The 21,507-nt window shown below is 41.6% G+C and overlaps 1 protein-coding gene across 1 annotated transcript; it reads right to left on the bottom strand.

Moving 5' to 3' along the window:
• Window positions 1-2,589: 2,589 nt before the first annotated feature.
• Window positions 2,590-21,231, bottom strand: asz1 (ankyrin repeat, SAM and basic leucine zipper domain containing 1). The gene is made up of 13 exons (XM_076992222.1): window positions 21,084-21,231; window positions 20,851-20,950; window positions 20,575-20,697; window positions 16,750-16,864; window positions 12,444-12,555; window positions 11,792-11,926; window positions 11,393-11,514; window positions 11,190-11,262; window positions 8,693-8,749; window positions 7,467-7,579; window positions 6,086-6,191; window positions 5,389-5,502; window positions 2,590-2,963 (listed from the first exon to the last, which is right to left on the bottom strand). Exons 1-13 carry the CDS (start codon window positions 21,177-21,179, stop codon window positions 2,820-2,822), a joined length of 1,410 nt encoding a protein of 469 aa, XP_076848337.1. The 5' UTR covers window positions 21,180-21,231; the 3' UTR covers window positions 2,590-2,819.
• Window positions 21,232-21,507: the final 276 nt, after the last annotated feature.

Raw genomic sequence — 21,507 nt, 5'->3', positions numbered from 1 at the left:
AGGTCTTTGACCAGGCCAACTTCAGAATTTCCAATTCGTATGTATATTTCTCAGTTAATCAAAGTACTTCTTGCAGTTTGATTAATGTTTTACCTATATATAGTAAACGATTGCACATCGAATCACCTCAACAACATCACTTCAAAACAAAAAAGAATCACGTCGAACTGTGCATAACATGCAACTAATTCTGTAGAATGAAAACTACAATATTTCAATTTGTTGCAGAAATTTTCAATTCTTTTAAATTAAAATTGAATGAAACTCTATAATTAACTTTACAATTATTATTAAATTACAACTACTAAAATGACCTAGAAAGTCTTTGATAAGCCCAAACATTCTATCTTGGACATGCCAAAGCTAAACTGCGGTCAAGCCATGGGTCCTCAATAGCAGGATATTTCATAACGGATTTAGATATTCTTTATCTCCATTTGGTGACATGATGAGACATCAAAGAATAAAAAAATTTCCAATATAGACAGAAGGGGTCAGTAAAACCTGAAAAAACAGTGGCAGTGTCATAGTGTCAGTGTCTTAATGTTTTAGAATCCAAAATCAAAAACATGCATAAACAGTACAGATAAACAAGAATCATACTTCATCACTGAGACTAAGATGCAGTAATGTTGAATGACCTAAAGGGAGAAACAGGATTTATCCCATATTCTGCTACATTATCATAGATTTTGCAAAGTGATCGTCCACTGAATTGTCAGATTATTAACTGCATACCTCACCTTCAATCAAATTGTACATTTCAACATCACATACATCACTAGCGATGTATGGTGATGAATGGTACACACCAGGTAGACCAGCGTCTGAACATTAGCCAAGTGGTGGAATAGACCAAACGATTGAATTTAGTGACTTTGATATGCTATGATAGATGGCGCTATGCGAGCTCGTTGCAGTCGTCATACTGTTTTATCCACAAATGTTTCAAGGGTTACTGGAAATGGTACAGGAATAAAAAAAACCCTAACAAATCATGTACAGAGAAACCGCAGCAGTCGAAGGACGTTCAAAAAAACCACTGGAAAATTCAGTGAATTTGGTGCTTGTCATAGCAACAAATGTGTTGATATATGTCATATTAAACATAATCAGCTTCATTTTAGTGTGAATATGGGGATATATTAAAATGCACCGTATCCCAGATGTATAACTCAGCGCGTTTGCTCTTTTGTATCAGAGCTTATAAATAATGAAAGCACGTGTACATGATTCAAACTCCAAGTCAAATTTATATATATCAAAAATCCTCAAAACCTCTTCGAGTTACTGAGCAACCTCCAGCAGCTTATGTCTGAGGTTTATGATCCTGTGTGCGTATAAATATGGACAAACGTGCCAACAAAATCTAGCTTTCGGAAGACCAAGTCTAAAAGGATCATCTCAGACCGACTTTTGGTCTGATAAACCCGATAAACAAACCCGACCGTCTTTTCCTGCGTCGATTTATTTAAAGACACTGTGAGCCATTTTACCAAAAAGCATTTTTTTATAACGTGAGAAAATAATCAAATGATCCATTTAATTCCCCGTGGAGCGGTTCACTCACATGAACTGACCAGTTTGAAAATATTTAGCACAGAATAACTGAAACACCCAGGCCACTAGGTGGCAGTATAATGGTTATTTCATCTGAAGTGTTTCAAGAGTGCAGCAGAAACGAAGCCTTGCTCCAAAACGAGTGGATCGCACTGAAGAACATACGAACAGTTCCAGTTAATCCAAACTTCAACATTTCCAGCATAATATGCCATATAACAAGGCACTCATAAAATGAAACCAGGAATATTAGTTAAATAATTTTGGTACGGTGGCCTGTAGGATTGTTCCCATCCAGTAATCTGCACAGTATCCAGCGTCTTACAGAATTCAAGCCCAGGAAATTTCATGCTGGTCCAAAGTGGGTACATATGATTTGATACAGGTACAGTACCAGGCAAGACGGGTTTCAGAAACAATTTAGTGACTTGAACAGGTGATGTTCTACCTGTTTCAAATTATGGAAAGAGAATTCTTAAAAAATACTACAGCCCAGGTTAGTCTTGAGGTCTTTCTGCTGTACTTGGGGGGGAAAAACAAAATTTGAAAGCAACACTAAATGTGGGTTTATTTATGAGATTAAAGAAATGACAATGTTACAAGACTAGGATAAAAGAGCGATGCACACCTTCAGAATGTCTGAACATTCTACACTTCCAAGAACTGTTTTTACAGAGTAAGGTAGTTATCCTATTATCCTCTCCAAAGCTTTAAAAAATTTAAAAATCTGTCTCTCAATGCGTTTCAAATCACTTTTCCGGAACCTCAACATTGCACTGACGGTTTCCAATCGTCCATGATCCAAAGAACAACTTAGATCTTAACTTTAGGGCACTGGGGGGGAAAAGCTATTTGTGTGTAAAGATTGAGACCTGTGGTCATACTTCCTGTTACCTTATAAGGAATGAGGGATTTTCAGTACCACAGACAGCAGCAGTTACATTTTCTTCTACAACCCACAAATTAAAAACATGCAAATAAGGATCAACATTTGTTCTACCCAATAAGACTACAAAGAAATCAGTATTATAACATTATATTCCAGTTATTCACTGGAAAGTTTATTTAGGGTGTTCTACATGGTTTAAATAGGGGACAAAGTGATTTACATGACCAACTTAACACAAAAAAAGCCATCATAACAGATTTTGAACACTTAACAGATTTGAACTTAACTTCCCCATTATAGAAAATGTAAGACAACAAAAGAGAATAAAAGCAATGACAACAACTGAAAGAACATCAACACAAACCAAATCTCAGAAGCAGACACTGAGGTGGCGTGCTCGTGAACACACCAGCAACAGTGCCGCTCCGATCATCCCCACTGCAAGCTTCTTCAGAACCTGCTTTCTCCTGCTGGTGCGTGGAGGAGGCTGGAAGGGCGATTCTGTAGGGTCCATCTAAAAGGGAACATCATGAAATCAGTCGTAGTTTTCAAATCCTCCCCAAGATGCAACGCATTTCCAAATATATTTCAGCAGTAGCTGAAACTTTCTAGGAAAAAGTACTGCCAGTATTTTTTGTAATTTCACTTCCATGAAATTACTGGACAATTCTTGGACGATTACAATGAGCATCGTCTTATTGAAAACGTTAATTCCTTTAGCAGTAGATGGTGGCCATGAATGAGTGAAGGCTCTCGATTTGAATGAAGTCAGACACACAATGAAGTATTTATACTTTGCGAGGAAAGATTAAAACAAAGCAGAACATGAATGTACAGTTGCCCTGACTCTGTAGCCAGCCGCTAGCAGACGATACATTGCCCTGAATTATAGCAGTCCTGGTTCACATTCTGCATAGACCCTACTTCCTCTCCCTCCTAGACCCAATCTCCCCATTGGTTGTTTCCAGTGCCTGTTTAATTTAGTCGCCCCTCTAGGTCATACCATTTCTTGACTCAGGGAGGCATGACAAAATAAACAACAAATACACTAATCATAACTATCAAAATGTATGAACATTATGGTAAATTCCTCATATCTACACGTACACATACTGTCCAAAAAATCCCACTATAAGGTCTCTGTAAACTGCTCATATGTAGAACAAGTGTGAAAATGAATCTGCTATGTACTTACAAATATGCAAAGAGAAAGGCAGAGCTCACAATCAAAGAACTGATTGATTGTTGGTAGTTAATGAGCATAATAAAAATAAATTAATAATGAATAATTAAATAATCAAATCAACATATTTCATAAACAACACATAAGTTAACATCTTACTGGAGGGGATGGGTGGAAGTTTTAGCCCAGTAATAAGACACATTTACATATGGCATTTAGCAGACGCTCTTATCCAGAGCGACTTTTTTCCAGAGAAAAGTGCTACGTAGTTGCTTGGAATCTCCAAGGTAGTATAGATAGTCCTGAACACAAGGTACTCTAAGCTGGAAAAACCACTAGACGAAAGTCATATGATACCTAACAATTATGCCAAGTCATTATTATACTTGAATATACACATCACCTGAGGAAAAAGACAGTAAGCAATTCCTATAACCCAATTATGCACAATACCTGAGAAAAAGACAGTAAGCAATACCTACAACACACCTGAGGAAAGAGACGATAAAGCACAGTAGACGAAAGCATAATTATGTAAAGTGCACTTGAAAGAGGTGGGTCTTCAGTCGGCGTCTGAAGACAGCAAGTGACACCGATGTTCGGACACACAAGGGAAGTTCATTCCACCACCTTGGAGCCAGGACAGAGAAAATGGATGCTTGTCTCCCATGTGTCCTGGATGATGGAGGGTCAAGACGAGTCATACTTGAGGCGCGGAGGGCTCTAGGTATGCTTCTGGGTTTTACCATGGCCATCAAGTAAGGAGGAGCTGGACCATTCTTTGCTTTGTAGGCCAGCACCAGGGTTTTATATTTGATGCGGGCAGCTACCGGAAGCCAGTGGAGGGAGCACAGCAAGGGAGTGACGTGGCTGAACTTGGGAAGGTTGAAGAACACCTGAGCTGCAGCGTTCTGGATCAGTTGCAGGAGTTTGATGGCATGCATAGGAAGACCAGCCAGGAAGGAGTTGCAGTAGTCCAGTCTTGAGATGACAAGGGACTGGACAAGGACCTGAGTGGCCTCCCTAGACACCAACAATGGTGTCACACAACTTTTATTTCTATATAATAAAAAATTGCACAGAAACAGCTAACTGACAATGTTATTCCGTTAGTTCATCATCTTTGAGTTTTATTTGTAAATTCTTACATTTGGTTTTTTCTTTATAAAATCTGAATGACCAAATACACTGTTTGTTGAGTATTTCTTTAAACATGGCTTTACTGTTTCGCTGGTTAAGCCTGTCCCAGTCTCAGAAAATGAAAAAATCATTGTAAATCATTGTATCACTCTCATATTCTAATATTTTGAATATTTAATAGTGGAATATTAACCCAAATGCATAGTATAAAATATTAAAATATTATAAATGATTACAGACTTTATTTTACTGTTTACTATAAAGACATTGAAAGACCACGAATACAGCAAAAAGCGTCCCCACCTCAGGTAGCTTTAACTATACCTGCCCACTGTGGCAAGATGGATCTGGGGGCCGAATCTTCAGAAACACTAGCAGATGAGACCAATCCCATCATTCTGCATGTCTTCTTGGCATACTGCCAGCCTGTCCACATGGCCGCCGTTTGCTGACAGATTCCAGGCTGACACGCAGGGCAGTCTGCCCCCCCCCCCCCCCCCCCCCCCCCCCCCCTTCATGAGTTATGAGCTGCAAAGCCTTCCACCCGTCAGCCCCCGTCCTCAGCGGGTTCCCCCATTCCGAGCAGAGGCGCTCAGACCCTCACGGAGTCACTGACCTTGCTGAGAAGGTCCCTGAGGCACATCACTTCTTTCTGGAGGTCTCTGGTCTGAGCCACCAGCTCTGTGCAAATGGCCTGAGCTTCCTTATTGGGATCGCATGTCAGAACAAGCTGTCAAGTCAAACAGAACATACAGAGACAATTATTAGAACCTCTACAACTTACGGGTTAATTTTTTGAATTTTTTTTAAAGAAATTGTTATTTTTAAGAGACATTTTGGTTTTTTTTTCCTGACAGTAACACTGAGGAAACACTACACACACTCAGCAGCACTGGTTCAAAGGAAAAAGCTTTTTAAGAAAAGCACCATATCATGAAAGAAAAAAACAGAGAATGAGTCAAACTACATCATTAAAATGCTCAAAAAAAAATGCTCATCTTGATTTACATTTAGAAATTCCTAAAAATATCTCCTTAACAGGTAACCTCTTAAGTATACTTTATTAATCTCAATTAAACATCAACATAGCAATCTTACTGCCATTAAATACCAAGAGCATCATATGTGTTTGTCTTGTTCAGGTTCTGCTACACATCCTAAATCATAAAATGTTTTTGTTTGCATTACTTTGTTCTAACTGAAAGTAGATGATTCCCTTTGATGCCAAACTGCAGTGTATGTATACTGTATGAACACTCATGGACTATCGGTTCCTAAGCGCTCTTGAAGAGCACGGGGCCATGCAAGTGCACCTCAGAAGGACTGCGGGAGAACCTTCTGATGACGTCCTGCACCATCTGAGTCAGGTAACAGCACTGCTGCTTCAGGCTGATCAGGAACGTATGCAGCTCTTCACTCCTGTGGGACCAAGAAACCTCCAAACTCATGTTTGCATTCTGGAGAAGCTGGAATTAGTGAATCTAACAAAGGAGAAGGTGTTTAAAGGTGGATGAGGAGGGTTTAATATGTGAAGTTACAATGTCCAATTAGTGAGACTTTGTTTTGTTTTTAGCTGCACAGTCTTTTGATATAGGCAATACAAAAAAAGTATTTTCGATAGCCTACATCACCCCTCTTCTGTGTCCACGATGGAATGGTAAGCATGTGGAAATACATGAATGACATTCTTCATTCAAAGACAGGATTCTTGAAGCACTTCTTCCATCACTCAACTTGTCAAACCCTTGTAAATGGCCTCAAACCTGGTGATGTTGACGGCGTTATCTTACCAGAGCATTTCCCCAAGCAGCCGTTTTCTTCACCTAACACTCTGTCAGACGCTGTGGTAAACACTGTCAGAGTCAGGGGAGTTACTATCTCCCCCGAGACAGAAAGATGGGATCTGAGCATCACTTTGTTAGTTTTTCTTTTGACCGAGTGAATGATGGGCTGTAAGTGTGGGGTAGGAGCCACCGGGCCAGCCAGTCCACCAGCACACGCAGCCCACACCGAAACTCAAACCAGCCAACTGACTGATGCTTTATGGACTGATTTCACCCTAGATTTCCCCTAAACACAACCCTTATCCCCCTTCAGTTACACAAGAATATAATTAAATAGTACAAATTATTCCAAGGAAACCTCTTCAAACAGGTAACGTATGATGTTTACATACACCCCATTAGCCAGGAAATCAACCTTTGCCACGAATTTCAGAGCAACTCCATATCCATTTACTGTGTGTTTACAGACTACCCATCAAGGAAGGATTTAAAAGTGGAATTTAGTGCATGTCCCTGTGCCCTTACTGTACGCCCTCAGTTCAAAATAAAGAACATCACTGATTCATTAGCTTCATTTAGTGAAGATGTGGCAGTTGGACCAACTGCTCAGAGTCATCAGTCCAAACATGGAGAACGAAGAAACCGCCGTTGCTCATCCCTCACTTTACAAATCATTACTGGAGCTTAAACCATTAAGACAGGCCTGCACGGAGACCTCATGGAGACACTGTGTCATCCAGCTTCAAACATTGACAATCTGACTCGGCGCCCTAAAGGTGGAGGTTCAGACCCGACAGGAAGTGTTCCCCCATGAGACTACACAGGCACTTAAGATCAGATGCCTTCGGCCAACAGATACAGAAATATTTAAACACCGCCACACTAGATCATATGAATGAATTGATTTTACCCAGTGTCAATGTTGTTTAGCTGTGTCAAGGTGTCCAGGTCCACTCTGTCCAGGTGCATCTCCTGAATTGCATTAAGAACCTTCTTTTGGTCTGTAGGGTCTGTTATTCCAATCTACACAGAAACAGAGGGACAGGAATAGCTTACAACTTGATTTGTTATTGAATTTTTAAGGATAGGATCGCTTAAGTGATCAAAATCCAGACTAAATCATGTTAAAATGTTAATATGCTCTCAGACAATTACGGCATACAAAATCTCCTTCAAGACAATGACACGGGAGCTGGGCCTTTCAGGAGACTGAGACAAACCAAGACATTTCACACTGCTCACCGACTTACACAGTGACAAATTAACCTCCAATTAGTTATTTGGCAGTTTGTATGGTTGGCACTGATAGTCACTGTTCAGGGGGACATTGTTACACTACCTGAGACATTGTGGCAAATATTCTATTCTTCGTCTTATATTATGCCACGAGGAAGACGACTTCTTGATTCCCTCCATTTTATCATGAGTCACACCTTGCTTTGCGAAACTGTTATTTAAACCAATCCCCTACCAACCTTCTCACCACAGCGAGTGAAGATGTGAATAGCAGTGTGAATGTTTTCTAAAGTTACCAGCGTTTACTGAACATGATGTGGCACTCTAACCAACGTAGCTCACGAAATGTACAGGGAAGAGAACACAATCAACTAATGTTCTTGCATGAGAAACAAAGACATCTAGGGTACTCCCAAAACTATGGTCACACACACACACACACACACACACACACACACACACACACACACACACACACACACACACACACACACACACACACACACACACACACACACACACGACTGCTCAGTGACTGATGGAGCATTATAGCTCAGGCACCCAATGTAATCATAAGGAATGTTGCAGTATAACCATTTGTTACCCCTTTAACACACTATAATGCTCCATCAATCAAGGAGCCCACAGAACAGCTCGTCCTTGCACTGGATCCATCCCAGACTCTCATTCACACCCAGCCATTGCTGCTTCAGGCTGTTCTCAGAATGCACTGTCAATGTGCAGCAGGTGACCTTTAAATGGGCACCACCCCCCCACTGGACCCTGGGGACGCAGAGGAGACTTAATTGTTTGAGAAACAGCCAATTGTTTTTTGGGGTTCTTGGCTCCTTCATGTTTACGTTTATTCATGGAAGAGGGGTCTCGTGATTGTGGGCTTACCTTTTCCAAGTCTTCCTTTTCCATTGTCAACAGGTAGCTCAAGGTGATGTCATTTTCCTGACAAAAGTGTACATAGAGTTCAATACAAAGACCATACCAGTGTAGCAAAACATTCTGTACATCAATTATGTGACATGATTACAACAGGATTCAGGGGAAATTATGTACACGTGATATCATTAGAATATTGTGTTATGTTCTTACAAGTACATGTCCTTGTTAAAATCAGATTAATGTGACTGTGTAGGACTGCAGATAATCATTCTTGTGTCATAGTTCAATTAATTAGGTAATGATGTGCTCACTCTCCGTTTTGTCTTTGCCTTTTTAGTTCTCCTCAAGCAGGAACTGGGCCTCTTCATCGTTACAGTCGTAACCATTACAATCAGGTTTCATTTTCATGTATCTGATTATTTATAACCCAGCATGAAAAAGGCTGACACGCATACACAAAGTGAAATGAACATGAAATAAGTCATATGTGCATAAAATATGTTAATATTAATTAATAATAAAATTATTAATTATTCAATTTTAATCAATTACTACCACAACTATATACACAAATGTATTTAGCAGAACTTGTTTGACCACTCTAAAGAATTGTGCACAATGCACTCTATGGATGCCAAGCAGTTTTAAGAGTCTAGGACAAATATGGATGTTCTTATTGATTAATTTGTTGTGGGTAAAGGTGGATGCAGGATTTAGTCCTGATGATGGTGGTGGTGGTGGTCTAAGAATATCCCACCTTTGTCTATGGGTCTAGTGTCACATAAATCTTGCTTACTGGCAGAAATCAACACTTTTAAATGAGACATATAATGCCAGTGATGGATGGGGAAACAGCTTGATGTTCTGCAGGAAATATGATAGATCACCTTGAATCCGAAATTCACCTATTAACATAGCAGTTCCCACATTTGGAGAGATGAGAGATACAACAGACATCTTGATTTTGCACCTCATGGCTACTGTTAACCTTGTTATAACAGGTCCTGCAAGCAGGCGGTGAATGGCTGGCTACAAAAGAGATATTTTGGCTGCCTTTTGTCCTACAGAAGGTTCTTCCTCACAAAGATGGAGGACCAACTCAAAGCCATGGTATGGGTCCCTGATTAATGCATACAGGATTCTGCATGTGAAAGTGTTAAGTAGATGTTTAACTTGCCAGACATGGAGCTGGTCAGAAGGATTCTGAAGTGTAATCCTGCATTAGCTGAAGGTCTGAGAGGCGCTGTACACGCAGTAGGGCAGCTGCTCAAGATGAGGTTCGTGGTAAAAAAGGAAATTCAACTCCAAGAAGGAGTACTGTGCCAAAGAAAACCAACTCAACGCTCAGGAGGGACGAGAAAGGAAACCACCCCCTCATTCTAAAGAATCTGGATTGCAGTCTAGACATCTAGCATTAGCTCGGTTTACATCTCCTCCATTATTGAAGGTTGCCATAGGGATATGGGGTCTCCAAGATGTTACTGGCTGTACCTTCACTTTAACGCAGAAGCTTGTGTGTCGTATTCTAACAAAGCCGGGGAAGCCAGTGCTTACAAATTCAAAGTGAACGTAGAGTCCAGATTTTGCACGAGTGGCACAACCTTGCACTTACGTTGACAACAGATACATATGTGTTTCTTCTTGTGGTAGGATTAGACTTCCTGAGCCAGTCATTCTTAATGCTAAAACTCCATAAGATGCTCAGCCAATGGCCATCATGCATGATATTCTGGAATCACTGCAGTGCTCTTGACTTGATCAGACTATTGGCAGGTCAAATTTTTGGTCTATAGAATTTTCTGACCATGACCTTTAGTTTATAAATGCCAAACTGATGGCAGATCTTCAATTCACCTAATCCTTGCTCAATCAGATATTCTCCAATCTTTTGAGGTGCAGACCAATGTAAGGCAATGGGTTTACAAATGGTTTACAAAGAAGGAAATGTCATTGATTTTGTTTAATTAAGAGTCCCTGAAGTGACAAAAAATTTAAATGCTCCACTTCTGAAAAGTAGTGTCACGCAATACTGTGGGCTGTAGAAAAGTGGCATTACTTCTTGGAGGAGAAAACATTTGTGTAATACACTGACCGCGCAGCACTAATGTGGATTTTCAATTTTCCGAAAACCATATCCTAGCTTACTACATGGAAGACACAGCTATTTGAGTTCCAAGTGCAGTATAGGAAAGGATACATGAATATCAGTATCCCTATTCAGCACTATGGGAACCTTATGGACAGGGTTGTGAATGTAGACGGATGTATCGCAGCATGTCAAAGGGTGCTTGGCTCACCAGAAATACAGGCCTGCTAATAGCAACCCATTTGGGTTGACCAGACAACTGAGATTAATGTGCCCCAGTGACATTCCTGGTTTGGATCTTAGGATTTTTTCCCCAAAGAGAATAAGGAAAATCTAAGTCTAATGGTGGAATTTTGTGACTTAAATACTGAACAATAAAAAAAAACTCAGCTGAAGCCTTCTATGCACTTTGCTTACCTTCATGATATCAGAGAGGTATTCCAGATTCAGTCCATGTAGCAAAAGTTCAATATCACAAAGTTTTGCTGAACTGCAAGGAATAAGAACAAGAAACACACCATGGTTTCAGCTTCTTCATCTTACACCCACAGGTAATACAGTTATAACCACTAGAGGGCACTAGAGTCTCAGCAACAGCCTGCAGAACCTCTGTGAAGTACCTCTCCTTTGAAGCACATGGAGGTTCAGGGTTTTGATTGAGAAATTTAAACAGTGTTTCAGCTTTCGAAAGCACTGCACCATTAAAAGTTGAGTTTCCTGGAGAGTCAAGAATCCTAGAGATCTGTGGATTTGAAATTGCAAAAAAATAATAATAAATCACCTTCACATTGCAGCACAACTCAAATATTCATCACTAAATATCTTAAGTTAACATGAACAGCTGCCAATTAAGTGAATAACTCAAACATCACATCTGTGAGAAAGAAATGTGCTTAATCTTCCAAAAAAACAGGCATAAAAATCAGAATATTTCCTGAAATTTTTTTCTTTTGCTGGATGCTGTCTGGATAAACATGATAAATGAGGTGAAGAATGGCCTAAGGTGAAAGGTCACATACCTGCGGCTGTTTGAGCTCTTTGGCCAGGTCGGCAGCCGTCTCCCCTTTCTTGGTTTTGATGGACTTGTCGGCTCCAAGCTGAAGCAGTTTGAGCACGGCCCCTTCTTGCCCATACTGTACAGCTACTGTAAGTGCCTAGATTAAGAGGATCTCAGTTAATACAGAAAAACCTTCAAGCAGCAAACATCATGCCTGTTGTTCATCCAACGGAGGGTACAAACACTCCCATTTAGAGAAACCTCCTGTCAGACATGACACATATTGTAAGTGGTCATTTTTGTAGGATAGACTAACTGGGAAGATAGCCTTTACGGTTCTGAATTCAGAACCAAAATAAAAAGGCTGAATATTTTGACTAAGGGGAAAAATGACACGCCCATACCGCTTTTCTGATTTATGCATTAACCCTTAAAATGTACTTTTGTGTGTTTGCTTCGTCTTCTTCCCCAGATACTACCATGCAATGCTTTAAAAAACCACAAAGTCTACAAGCACCAAGCCACCTTTATATGGTTCACCCAGCCAAGGTACACCATGCATCCGGCAGTGCTACCCAGGGTCCGTTTTAGGTCTACGTATGCAGGCTGCACAGGTGATGTCTAAACATCTAAAAATGCAATCTAGGAAATATCTCTGCCTGTGTGAGGAGTACCGTGTGTCCGCTGTCGTCCTGACAGTTCAGCTCCGCTCCGTGGGACACCAGGAGATTGATGACGTTACAGTAGCCGTCCCTGGCTGCCAGCATCAGGCAGGTCATGTGACTCCTGGACAAGGACGACAAGCAAAATTTGGGAAGCTTCAGCGTGCGTCAGTGAGAAGGTCCTTGAGCTGACCCCTCTGTCAGCTTTGCCTGTAGGCATTTCGAGGTAAAAACAGTCAAATACAGTCTTTTACTGGGAGTCAGGTACAGTTTAACAAGAAGGTAACATACAAACATGTCAACCTGACAGGAATATTCGAGAACAACAAACCAGTAATATTCTACATAATCATATTTATGTAGAAATTTAGGCAAACAGGCATATACAGAGGAAGTAAATGCTGCAATTTTATTTAAAGCAAACAGAGGAATAAACTGCTGAGGGACAACGAATGGATTTAAGTCTTTAAATGTCTTTATATTTCTGAGGTTGCTTCCTGTGACACCTCAGTACAGAGTAACTGTGTTATCAGTTCACAGAGTGCTTGTGCGGCCACTGAATACAGTCATATTTATGAGACAATGATGAAAAGCAGAACCTCTTACCAACCTTCACACAGCACACTAAAGGTGTGTGTGTGTGTGTGTACTTGAGCGCAGTCTGCTGCATGGACCTTTTGGGAGAGTCTATTCATCACAATAACTGACATTTCCCAGCGAAGAGGCTTGTGAGTGTCAGAGATCACCTCCTCTGCGTCATGTACAGGTGAGGAAGGGCACATTATTCTTCACCGTGACACTATCAGCTTCCTCTTCATCACCAAAAACCCCGTGTGACAGATGTGTGAGGGTTTACATGCAGCTTTTCCCAAGGTGCAGTTCTCTGCTACTGAGCAAAGTACCTACAACAATGCGGAAGTTTGCTGAATGGATATGACCTACGGCAAACACTGCAGAATAGTCCAGCTTTGGAGAATTGTGATGGAGGCTAGTAACAGTAAGTTATAAATGAAGTCTATGAGTAAATCATTCACAATCTCCAATTTATGAATCATAACTAGACTTTAAACATATTCTTATTCACCAGAGTCTTTCAGAGGAATACAGTCACCTTAATGATGGCAATTCTGTACACCTGAAACTTTCATTGGCCTCAGGGTGCAATCACATTCAAACTAAATTATTTTAGGACTATATTAAGCTCAATATATGAACAGTTAAAAACCACACATAATTTGATCATTTCCCCTAATAATAATCCTAAAAATGTCCCTGGTTTACACAAAGTACTAATAATGAAACAGTAAAATAAAAATGGTACTCATTGAATTACCCGCACTTATCTGACTACTCACTCCATGACAAAAGTCCAACAACATCAAAAACAGAGATGTCATAACACAAGGGTGAAATATAACTTCTACATCCTAGGACATGTCCCAGGACAAATCCCAGTTACTACATGCTAGCTAAACCAATCTCGTAGTCCTTTGCAAGTTACTGGACATTGGGTGATTACACAGTACAAGCTATACATGCCCCAAATTACAATCTTTTGTTCAGTTCCAGCATCACACACACACACACACACACACACACACACACAACTTTGTATAATCATCTGAAACATGCATCTTCCATTGATCGTTTTCACTACAAAATATTTGAAGTCTTTAAGAAAAAAAGGCTATATGTATTCAGACAGACATTATGGTCCAAAAGGCTAATCTTAATGTTTATAACTTCCTAGTTCACACAATACCTATACAGTCAAAATATAAGCAAACACTTCCCTTTATCCAGAAGATAAAATATCACCTGTGAAGAACCCATGTGCTTTGAAGTCAGAGCGGGGGGCCAATCACATGACCTAAATAACCTCTGGACAAACATAAAATTAAGCAACAAAGCTTAATCTCAATAACCTCATAAACTGCATGCCACCGACAGCCAACTTGCTTATCATAATATTAACAATGTAGGTCAGTGTAAATCAAACTGTTCCTATATTCATTTATAATTCAGTAGAGCTGTTAAGTAAAATTATATTTAATGAACAGAAACCCAAGTTAAGAACATGGGAAATTGTTGAAGGCATATACTCATCCTGCTGGACAGAGAGAGAGAGGGTGAGCTGGCAGAACAGGTAGGGGGTGAGGAGGAGAATCAGGGAAATGAGTCGATACATGAGCAAAGACAGTAGTGGCTGAGAGATGCACAGAGTGAGGTCAGGGGGAGAATCAGGGAAACGAGTCGATACAGGAGCAAAAACAGAGCAGAAGACAGCATTGTCAGACATTATGGTCAGCTAACATCAAAATGTTTTCAGCACTCCTACTCTGACAAATTCTGCTTTAAATAAATGTTTTATCTGAATTAAATGGTTAATCTGACCAAAATTAATACACAAGTTACATTACACTCAAAACACACGTAAAAAATCCATAACAAAAATGACAAAACATGTCATTTAGACAGCCAATAATCAGTCCAGCACCAAATGCTAATCAAAATGACTTCATAGGCATCAATGTTGTTACCCAGCCGTAGCAGACACAGCCAAACGACAATAACACTGTTAAGTTGGAGAGAACCTGAGATTCTCTTTCAAGAGCCCAGAAAAAGAAAATGCCCAGAGACCGTGTTCAGACAGCCTACTGTGTCCCAGAAAACCCGGCCGCTCCAGCCATCTCTCCCGGTCCCTGAGCATCCGGCCTCAGCCCGGCTCACCACAATCCTCAGGACTTCAGACCACCAGAACTGGGAAACGCCTTTTTTTTCTTTCCCCCTTTATTTTTAAAACAGGATGCTGCGTTTTGCTTACCAGATCACTTATAGAGATGCTGCACAGGCAGTCAGGTGCACAGCCGTCAGCAGTCAGCCCCCCCCCATCACTAACTCTGCATCTCGTTACCATTCTTCAAATATTTTGTCTGGACAGGATACAACCACGTTCCTGCCAGTCAACAGAGCAACACGGTTGTTGACACTGGGTCTTGTGCACGGGGTGGGAAGCAGATGATGAGTGGCTGAGAGGCCCGAGAAACGCTTGCTGTGCATGGATGCAAAAACCACCCAGACACTCCAGCTCATCTCCAGGAGTGCCTGGCCAGCGCCAAAGTTCAGAAGCCATGCACACCTTCGGTTTAATGCCTGTCTGAAGTCTGCACGAGGACACGTGGGGTCACGATGTAAAGGGCACTCCACAAAATGTAGTTCTCATTCTGTCTAAGTAATGGAAAAAATAATACACCTGTCTGCGTTAATCTCCAAACCATTCATCCAACTGAATCAACAATGTACCAGGTACATCTTGTAAACACTTAGTTAGAAACTACAGTCCAGCAGCAATCTACTCATAACCCTGAGGAAACACCAATCTTTCAAACTTTCAGAGTAACGGACATGCATAAAATAAATAAAACAAAACCCAGGCGTTCCTGTGCCTGATAGAGGTGCTGGCTCAACATGCCTGTTACTACTGTGTTACTAGAGTTAATGCTGTGCAGATAGAAATGTGCATGTGAAAGATAAAAATAGCAATGGAATATATTTTTTGGAGTTGTTAAAATGTGCTCAAAATACTTTATCATAAACAGCAATACTTTAATATTTACATATTTTTTATCAATGTATCAATCTGTACCACAAGAGTCTCAAAAAGTGAGTGTAGAGGCAAGGTCCGTGATTCTAGCAGACTATCATGTGTAAATGTGCCATTTTTACACTGCAATCGAAATTTGTCCTTCACTTTTAACCCATCTGTGCAGTTAGAACACACACACACACACACACACGATTACTAGGGGGCTGTGGATCATACGTACCCAGAGCGGTGGGCAGCCCTAGCCCGGCGCCCGGGGAGCAGTTGGGGTTAGGTGCCTTGCTCAAGGGCACCTCAATCATGGCCTCAGGCCTGGGAATCAAACCCATGACCCTCCAGTCACAAGACCAGTTCCCTACCACTAGGCCAGGGGTACTCAACTGGCGGACCGCGGTCCGGATCCGGACCCGAACGCAGTCCTGTCCGGACCCAATCTCATTCCTGATTAACTGGATACGGACCAAAACAAAACCGTAGCATTTATTTCAGGGCTATTGAAAAAACAATCAGTCACGAGTGTTACGTTCGCCACCCCCGCTCAGCAACTTACGTTCACCACCCCCGCCGCTCCGGACCTCAGGTCACAGGTATCTGCCAAAATTGGACCGCGGACAAATTTAGTTGAGTACACCTGCACTAGGCCATGACTGCCCCTAAAGTGGGTAGACGTAGTGCACACACACACACACACACACACACACACACACACCTTACCTGTTGTAAGCGTTTGGATCAGCATTCCGACTCAGCAACAGATCTACACACTTGGCAATTTTATCCTCAGTGGCTGAATTTGCTGTGCATGCAGCCATAAGCACCGTGTAATGATCTGTGGACAATGGATGAGACAACAGAGGGAGATATATTTTCAAATAGTGCCAATGAAGAGAATTTAAGAACATATGTCTTAATGGCTCATACCTACAGTTCCCATTAAATATTAGTATACAGCACCTCAAAACTGCCTATTTTACTGAGAATCACTTTTCGCATTTTGCATGCACTTTACAACCAAAACCTCATAGGATTCATGTTGCAGAAAGGCCCAGTGTTTATGATCTGGCCATGTGACTGTACACTGATATTGTCACGTGTTGCTGCATGGAGACACAGTCCTGCTGCAGGTTTATTTGCTGTGATTAGACACCAGTTTAGACTACGGGAGCAGCGCTGGTTAAGGCTAGGATGCACACTCAGTCTGGTTGCGTCTGCGGCTAAGCAGGAAAATAAATAAAGGGCCAGTGTTGGACCAACGCTATGACGCCAACATCACGCTCTGTGTAGCGGCATTATCAATCACTCCTGCATTCCTTCATCTCCAAGCGAAACACAGGCTGGAAAGCTGCAGTTGTTTTCACATTTAATTATTTCCTTCCAAAGTCTGCAAGTCCAGTCAGCCCGCTAACAACAACACAAGCCCCCCCACCCCCCACCAACTGTCCCCAATGAAGTGGAAATGTCTGAGTTACTTCACTCACTCTACACCAACATCCGATTTTACAGACACTGGCAGATGCATTTAATTTTTTAAGAGACACAGAAATGTGAGGCGTAAACTGAAAACACACCAGCGGATTAATCGCGTGTTTTCAATAGTACTTCTTCTGCGTCAGGGACATTAAGAAACGTCGGACGAGGCCCAACGAACTCGAGCTTTGCTTCCTTTGCCGTAGTTTCAGCTGACACATGAACTTCAATTAAAAGAATGTGCAGTGGTACTTCAATAGAGAACATAGTGATGAGAACCACACTCTCCCTTAAGGTTTATGTCTCTCTGTGCTTTTTCTGTTTGATATCAAAGGATTCTTTCCCTGTGGCTTATGCAAAAATCCCATTATCTCCAAGAGAAGCAGATGGAGACACAGGAAGGACATCTGCTACAGCGCCACGGCAACAGGTCCTTCCTTCCCCTCCTCATGCCGGCCAGTATAATCAATATTTAGCAAATTACTTATGCTATATACACATCATAAAATGCATTCATAAATCAGCTGCTGTTGCTGTTCATTTTTCAATGTTATAATCATATTCATTCCTTTTTATACCAATATTTCGTTACATCCGCAATTGGCAGAGGCATTTTGAAAGATGACAAAGGTCACAATACATTCTCAACAGATATTGTCTGCATATTTTTTTTGTGTGAAATAAGTACTGGTGAAGTTAAACATGCCACAAATAATACCTTCCATTGGCATTCACAAGGCAAAGAACTGCATCCAATTTTGTGTTCAAAAGGGCAGATCACATTTCAAGGTCACGGTGCAAATTATGACTTATGAGTACTTGGATGTGACTATACATCATTTGTAAAAACCCAATAAGCAATAAACTAGTACTCTAGAAGGCAAGAGGCCTAAGCAAAGAGGACCAGGACTCCCTCTCCCAAGCCACCTGTGCACCCATTACAGCTCTTCCCGGGTGACCAAACTCCTGCCCCTGTCCCCCGGAGAGTCCGGGCCCCCTGCGGTGGAAGCTCATCTCAGCCACTCGTGTGCACAACCTCATTCCTTCACTCTCTACCCAACAGCAGCCAAAGGTGGTGGCCAGTAAATCGAAAGTTTTGCTTTTCGGCTCAGCTCTCTTCACCACAATGGACCGGAACAGAACCTGCGACACTGCAGATGCGGCACCGATCCGCCAGTCGACCTTCCGCACCATCCTTCCTTCACTTGTGAACAAAGTGGCTTGATGACAAACAAGACCACATCATGCAAAAAGTCATACGTGGAATGTTGAGGGCACCTGTCCTGAACAGAACCTGTGAGAGTCCATGCCCGGACAGAAAACACTCTTGACTTGCTGCCTGACACGCAAACCAATCTCCTGCTCTGTTTGTATATATTCTGGGTGGCCTGTTGCAGCGGGACCAGGGCCCCCTGAGTCCAGGAGCGCCCCCCACAGGATACCTCAGGTGCCTTCTTCAGAACACGTGGTCTGATTGAGCAAACCACCCTCTACGACCCTCACAAAAACACTCATCCAGCGCTCCATGACCAGGACGGAACATTGTTCCTCCTGCAAGCGAGGACCAACCATCACCCAGACCCTAATCTCTAGTTGCTATGCAACCACGACCCTTAAAAGCAAGAGGACATTAGAACTACTTATTGGGCTAAATCTGCTGATTATTTTACCAAAAAATGCAATGGGTCCACCAAACCCAGCTGGACCCCAAGGATGTAGACAAAGCCTGGATCATATCAGGGTTAAATGATGAACTGAAGCCGAAGTATAACCACATACTTCCTGCAAATTGCAAATATAACATCTTGAGTGACGCGAAAGACAGGACTTTCAGGACCATTCGAGATGGACAGGCTGTAGTCCATGTGCTGTGTGCTGGTCACACAGCCATCTTTTATTAGCTATTTATTTATTAATTAATGGGCAAAGTGTGTGTGTGTGTATATATATATATATATATATATATATATATATATATAATTATTTTTTTTTCCCCTAGGAAACAAATTTAAATTTCTTTCTGGGGTTCAAGTGAGACCAAATACCAGTTTGTAGCATTTCGAAAATTGGGCTCAATACACCAATGATTTCCAGCCATCTAAAGTTTAAAGTAACACTTTAAGTCTTTCCCAACACTTACTACTTACTAGACAAAATATGGGTGATAAATTAGTCTTTAATTTTTAAGTCACTGTGTTCATTTGACACTTGTCAATGAAGCAATATAACAGAATGTTTGCTCATTTTCAGTAATTTAGCTAAGCAACAATTTTTAAAATAATAATACACTGAAATCACATCACACACATTTAACTCCCACCGTGTATAGTCAAAGCCTGTTAGTTAGACCTGGTTAAGCAGCCGAATATAAGCGAGGTAGTTAACAATAGGTATTGTTAGCTAATAGGAATACAAAAGAAATGTACAGATGATACTACTTTTAACATGTTCTTAAAATATGAACTTTGGTGTCTTAACTTAAGCAGAGAACTGTGCAGGGCCTTTAAAAACAGTCAGACCTGGTAGCTTGGTTCAATTAAAATGAACCCTGTTGTGACTTCTCCATCAGTATGACTCATGACAGCAAACTCGGCTAAACTTCATTTAATGCATTAAATTAAAATGACTGGTTCAATTAAAATGAAGCCTGGTGTGACTGCCCTGTTGGTATGGTTCATGACAGCAAATGAGAAACACTACCTCTCAAATTCTGGTGCACACCAAGACCCCCTTGAGCGGGTTGGTTTCTTTTTGCTTCCAAGCAAACCCTGCTACAGTTAATTAAAGGTATTAACAGTATGACAAGATGTGCCCCCCCTAAATAAAAAAAATAATAGATATATAAATAAATAAATAAACATGAGAGACCATAGTGGTGGCAGCTAAAATGATCAGAGGGCAAACATAGAGCGAACGAGCTACCACCCCACACAAACCCCAACAAGGTCATTTATTAGGTCATTCATTTTGGTCAGTAATTCTGAAAATATGGTGGTTATTAAGTGAGGCCAACACTCGACACAGCAACCTGATATCAAGAATAAGGAGGGGGGGGGGGGGTAAATAAATCACCTCTGCTGAAGTTGGCGTTGGCTCCGCGGTCCAGCAGCAGCTCGGCCAGGTCGTGTTGGGCCACTTGGACGGCGCACATGAGAGGAGTCCACTCAAAGCCCAGCCGAGTCTCCACGTCCACGCCTGACGACAAAAGCGGGTCAAACATCTCAAACAATAAACCTTTCATGAAACCCAAATCACACCACGACCTTCTCCGAAACTCCTGTTAAAAGGAGTCAAGGCTGTTTGGCATTTTGAACTAGTTTTAACTAATCAAATCTGCCTGAACGTTACCGCCGTCCAACAGCTGCTGAACGAGATCGACGTCCCCGGACGAAATGGCCTTTTTGAAGGCCGACACGTTGTCATCGACGGGCACAGTCCTCCCCGATACCTGCAAACATGATGTTTGTCGGATTACCTAACCGGCCAAGAGAAGCATACGTGCTCAGAAATTACGCTGACCACCAAAATGTGCAAACTGGGTAGTTAGCCAACTACATGGCGCACACAGCTAATGTCGGTACCTCAAAATCTGATCTCTTGACACAACTAGAGTTCCCAATGTCCCATTCATCTCCACTACCATCACTTTCATCCCCTGCAGGAAAAGCGTGTTCCATGTTACCCAAAATGATGTGCGGCGCCGCCGGGGAGCTGGCGCACTTTCGGACGTGCTGGCGCTAAACCGCAAGTGCGCCAAATCCAGGCGCGGCTGTTTCGTTGCGTTTTACTGTTCGTAAACTAAAATAGCCTGCTTGTGCAGGAGATTTCTACAAGATTTAGCGTCACACACAATTATTCATGGAGGCCGTTTGCAAAGAAATAACAGCTGGGGGGGCTCTGCTTCACAAATATATCTGATGTATTTGAATAGCGCCTCCACGTGGCCAAAAGAAGAGGTTCACGGCACAGGCGCATCAGACGCGTCTGAAGAGTGTTGTGGCTGGT

The sequence above is a fragment of the Brachyhypopomus gauderio genome, chromosome 2 (assembly GCF_052324685.1).
Source record: "Brachyhypopomus gauderio isolate BG-103 chromosome 2, BGAUD_0.2, whole genome shotgun sequence".
Classification (NCBI taxonomy): Eukaryota; Metazoa; Chordata; class Actinopteri; order Gymnotiformes; family Hypopomidae; genus Brachyhypopomus; species Brachyhypopomus gauderio.
This window is presented reverse-complemented; position numbering and strand designations above follow the sequence as displayed.

Bases quoted from the DNA above. Each gene is read 5' to 3' on its own strand.
- asz1 (XM_076992222.1), bottom strand. From the start codon at position 21,179: ATGGAACACGCTTTTCCTGCAGGGGATGAAAGTGATGGTAGTGGAGAT. The intron at 20,698-20,850 runs GTAACGTTCAGG...TTTTGTCGTCAG, and splicing joins TCAGCAGCTGTTGGACGGCG to GCGTGGACGTGGAGACTCGG. The intron at 11,927-12,443 runs GTACTCCTCACA...CTCTTAATCTAG, and splicing joins AGGACGACAGCGGACACACG to GCACTTACAGTAGCTGTACA.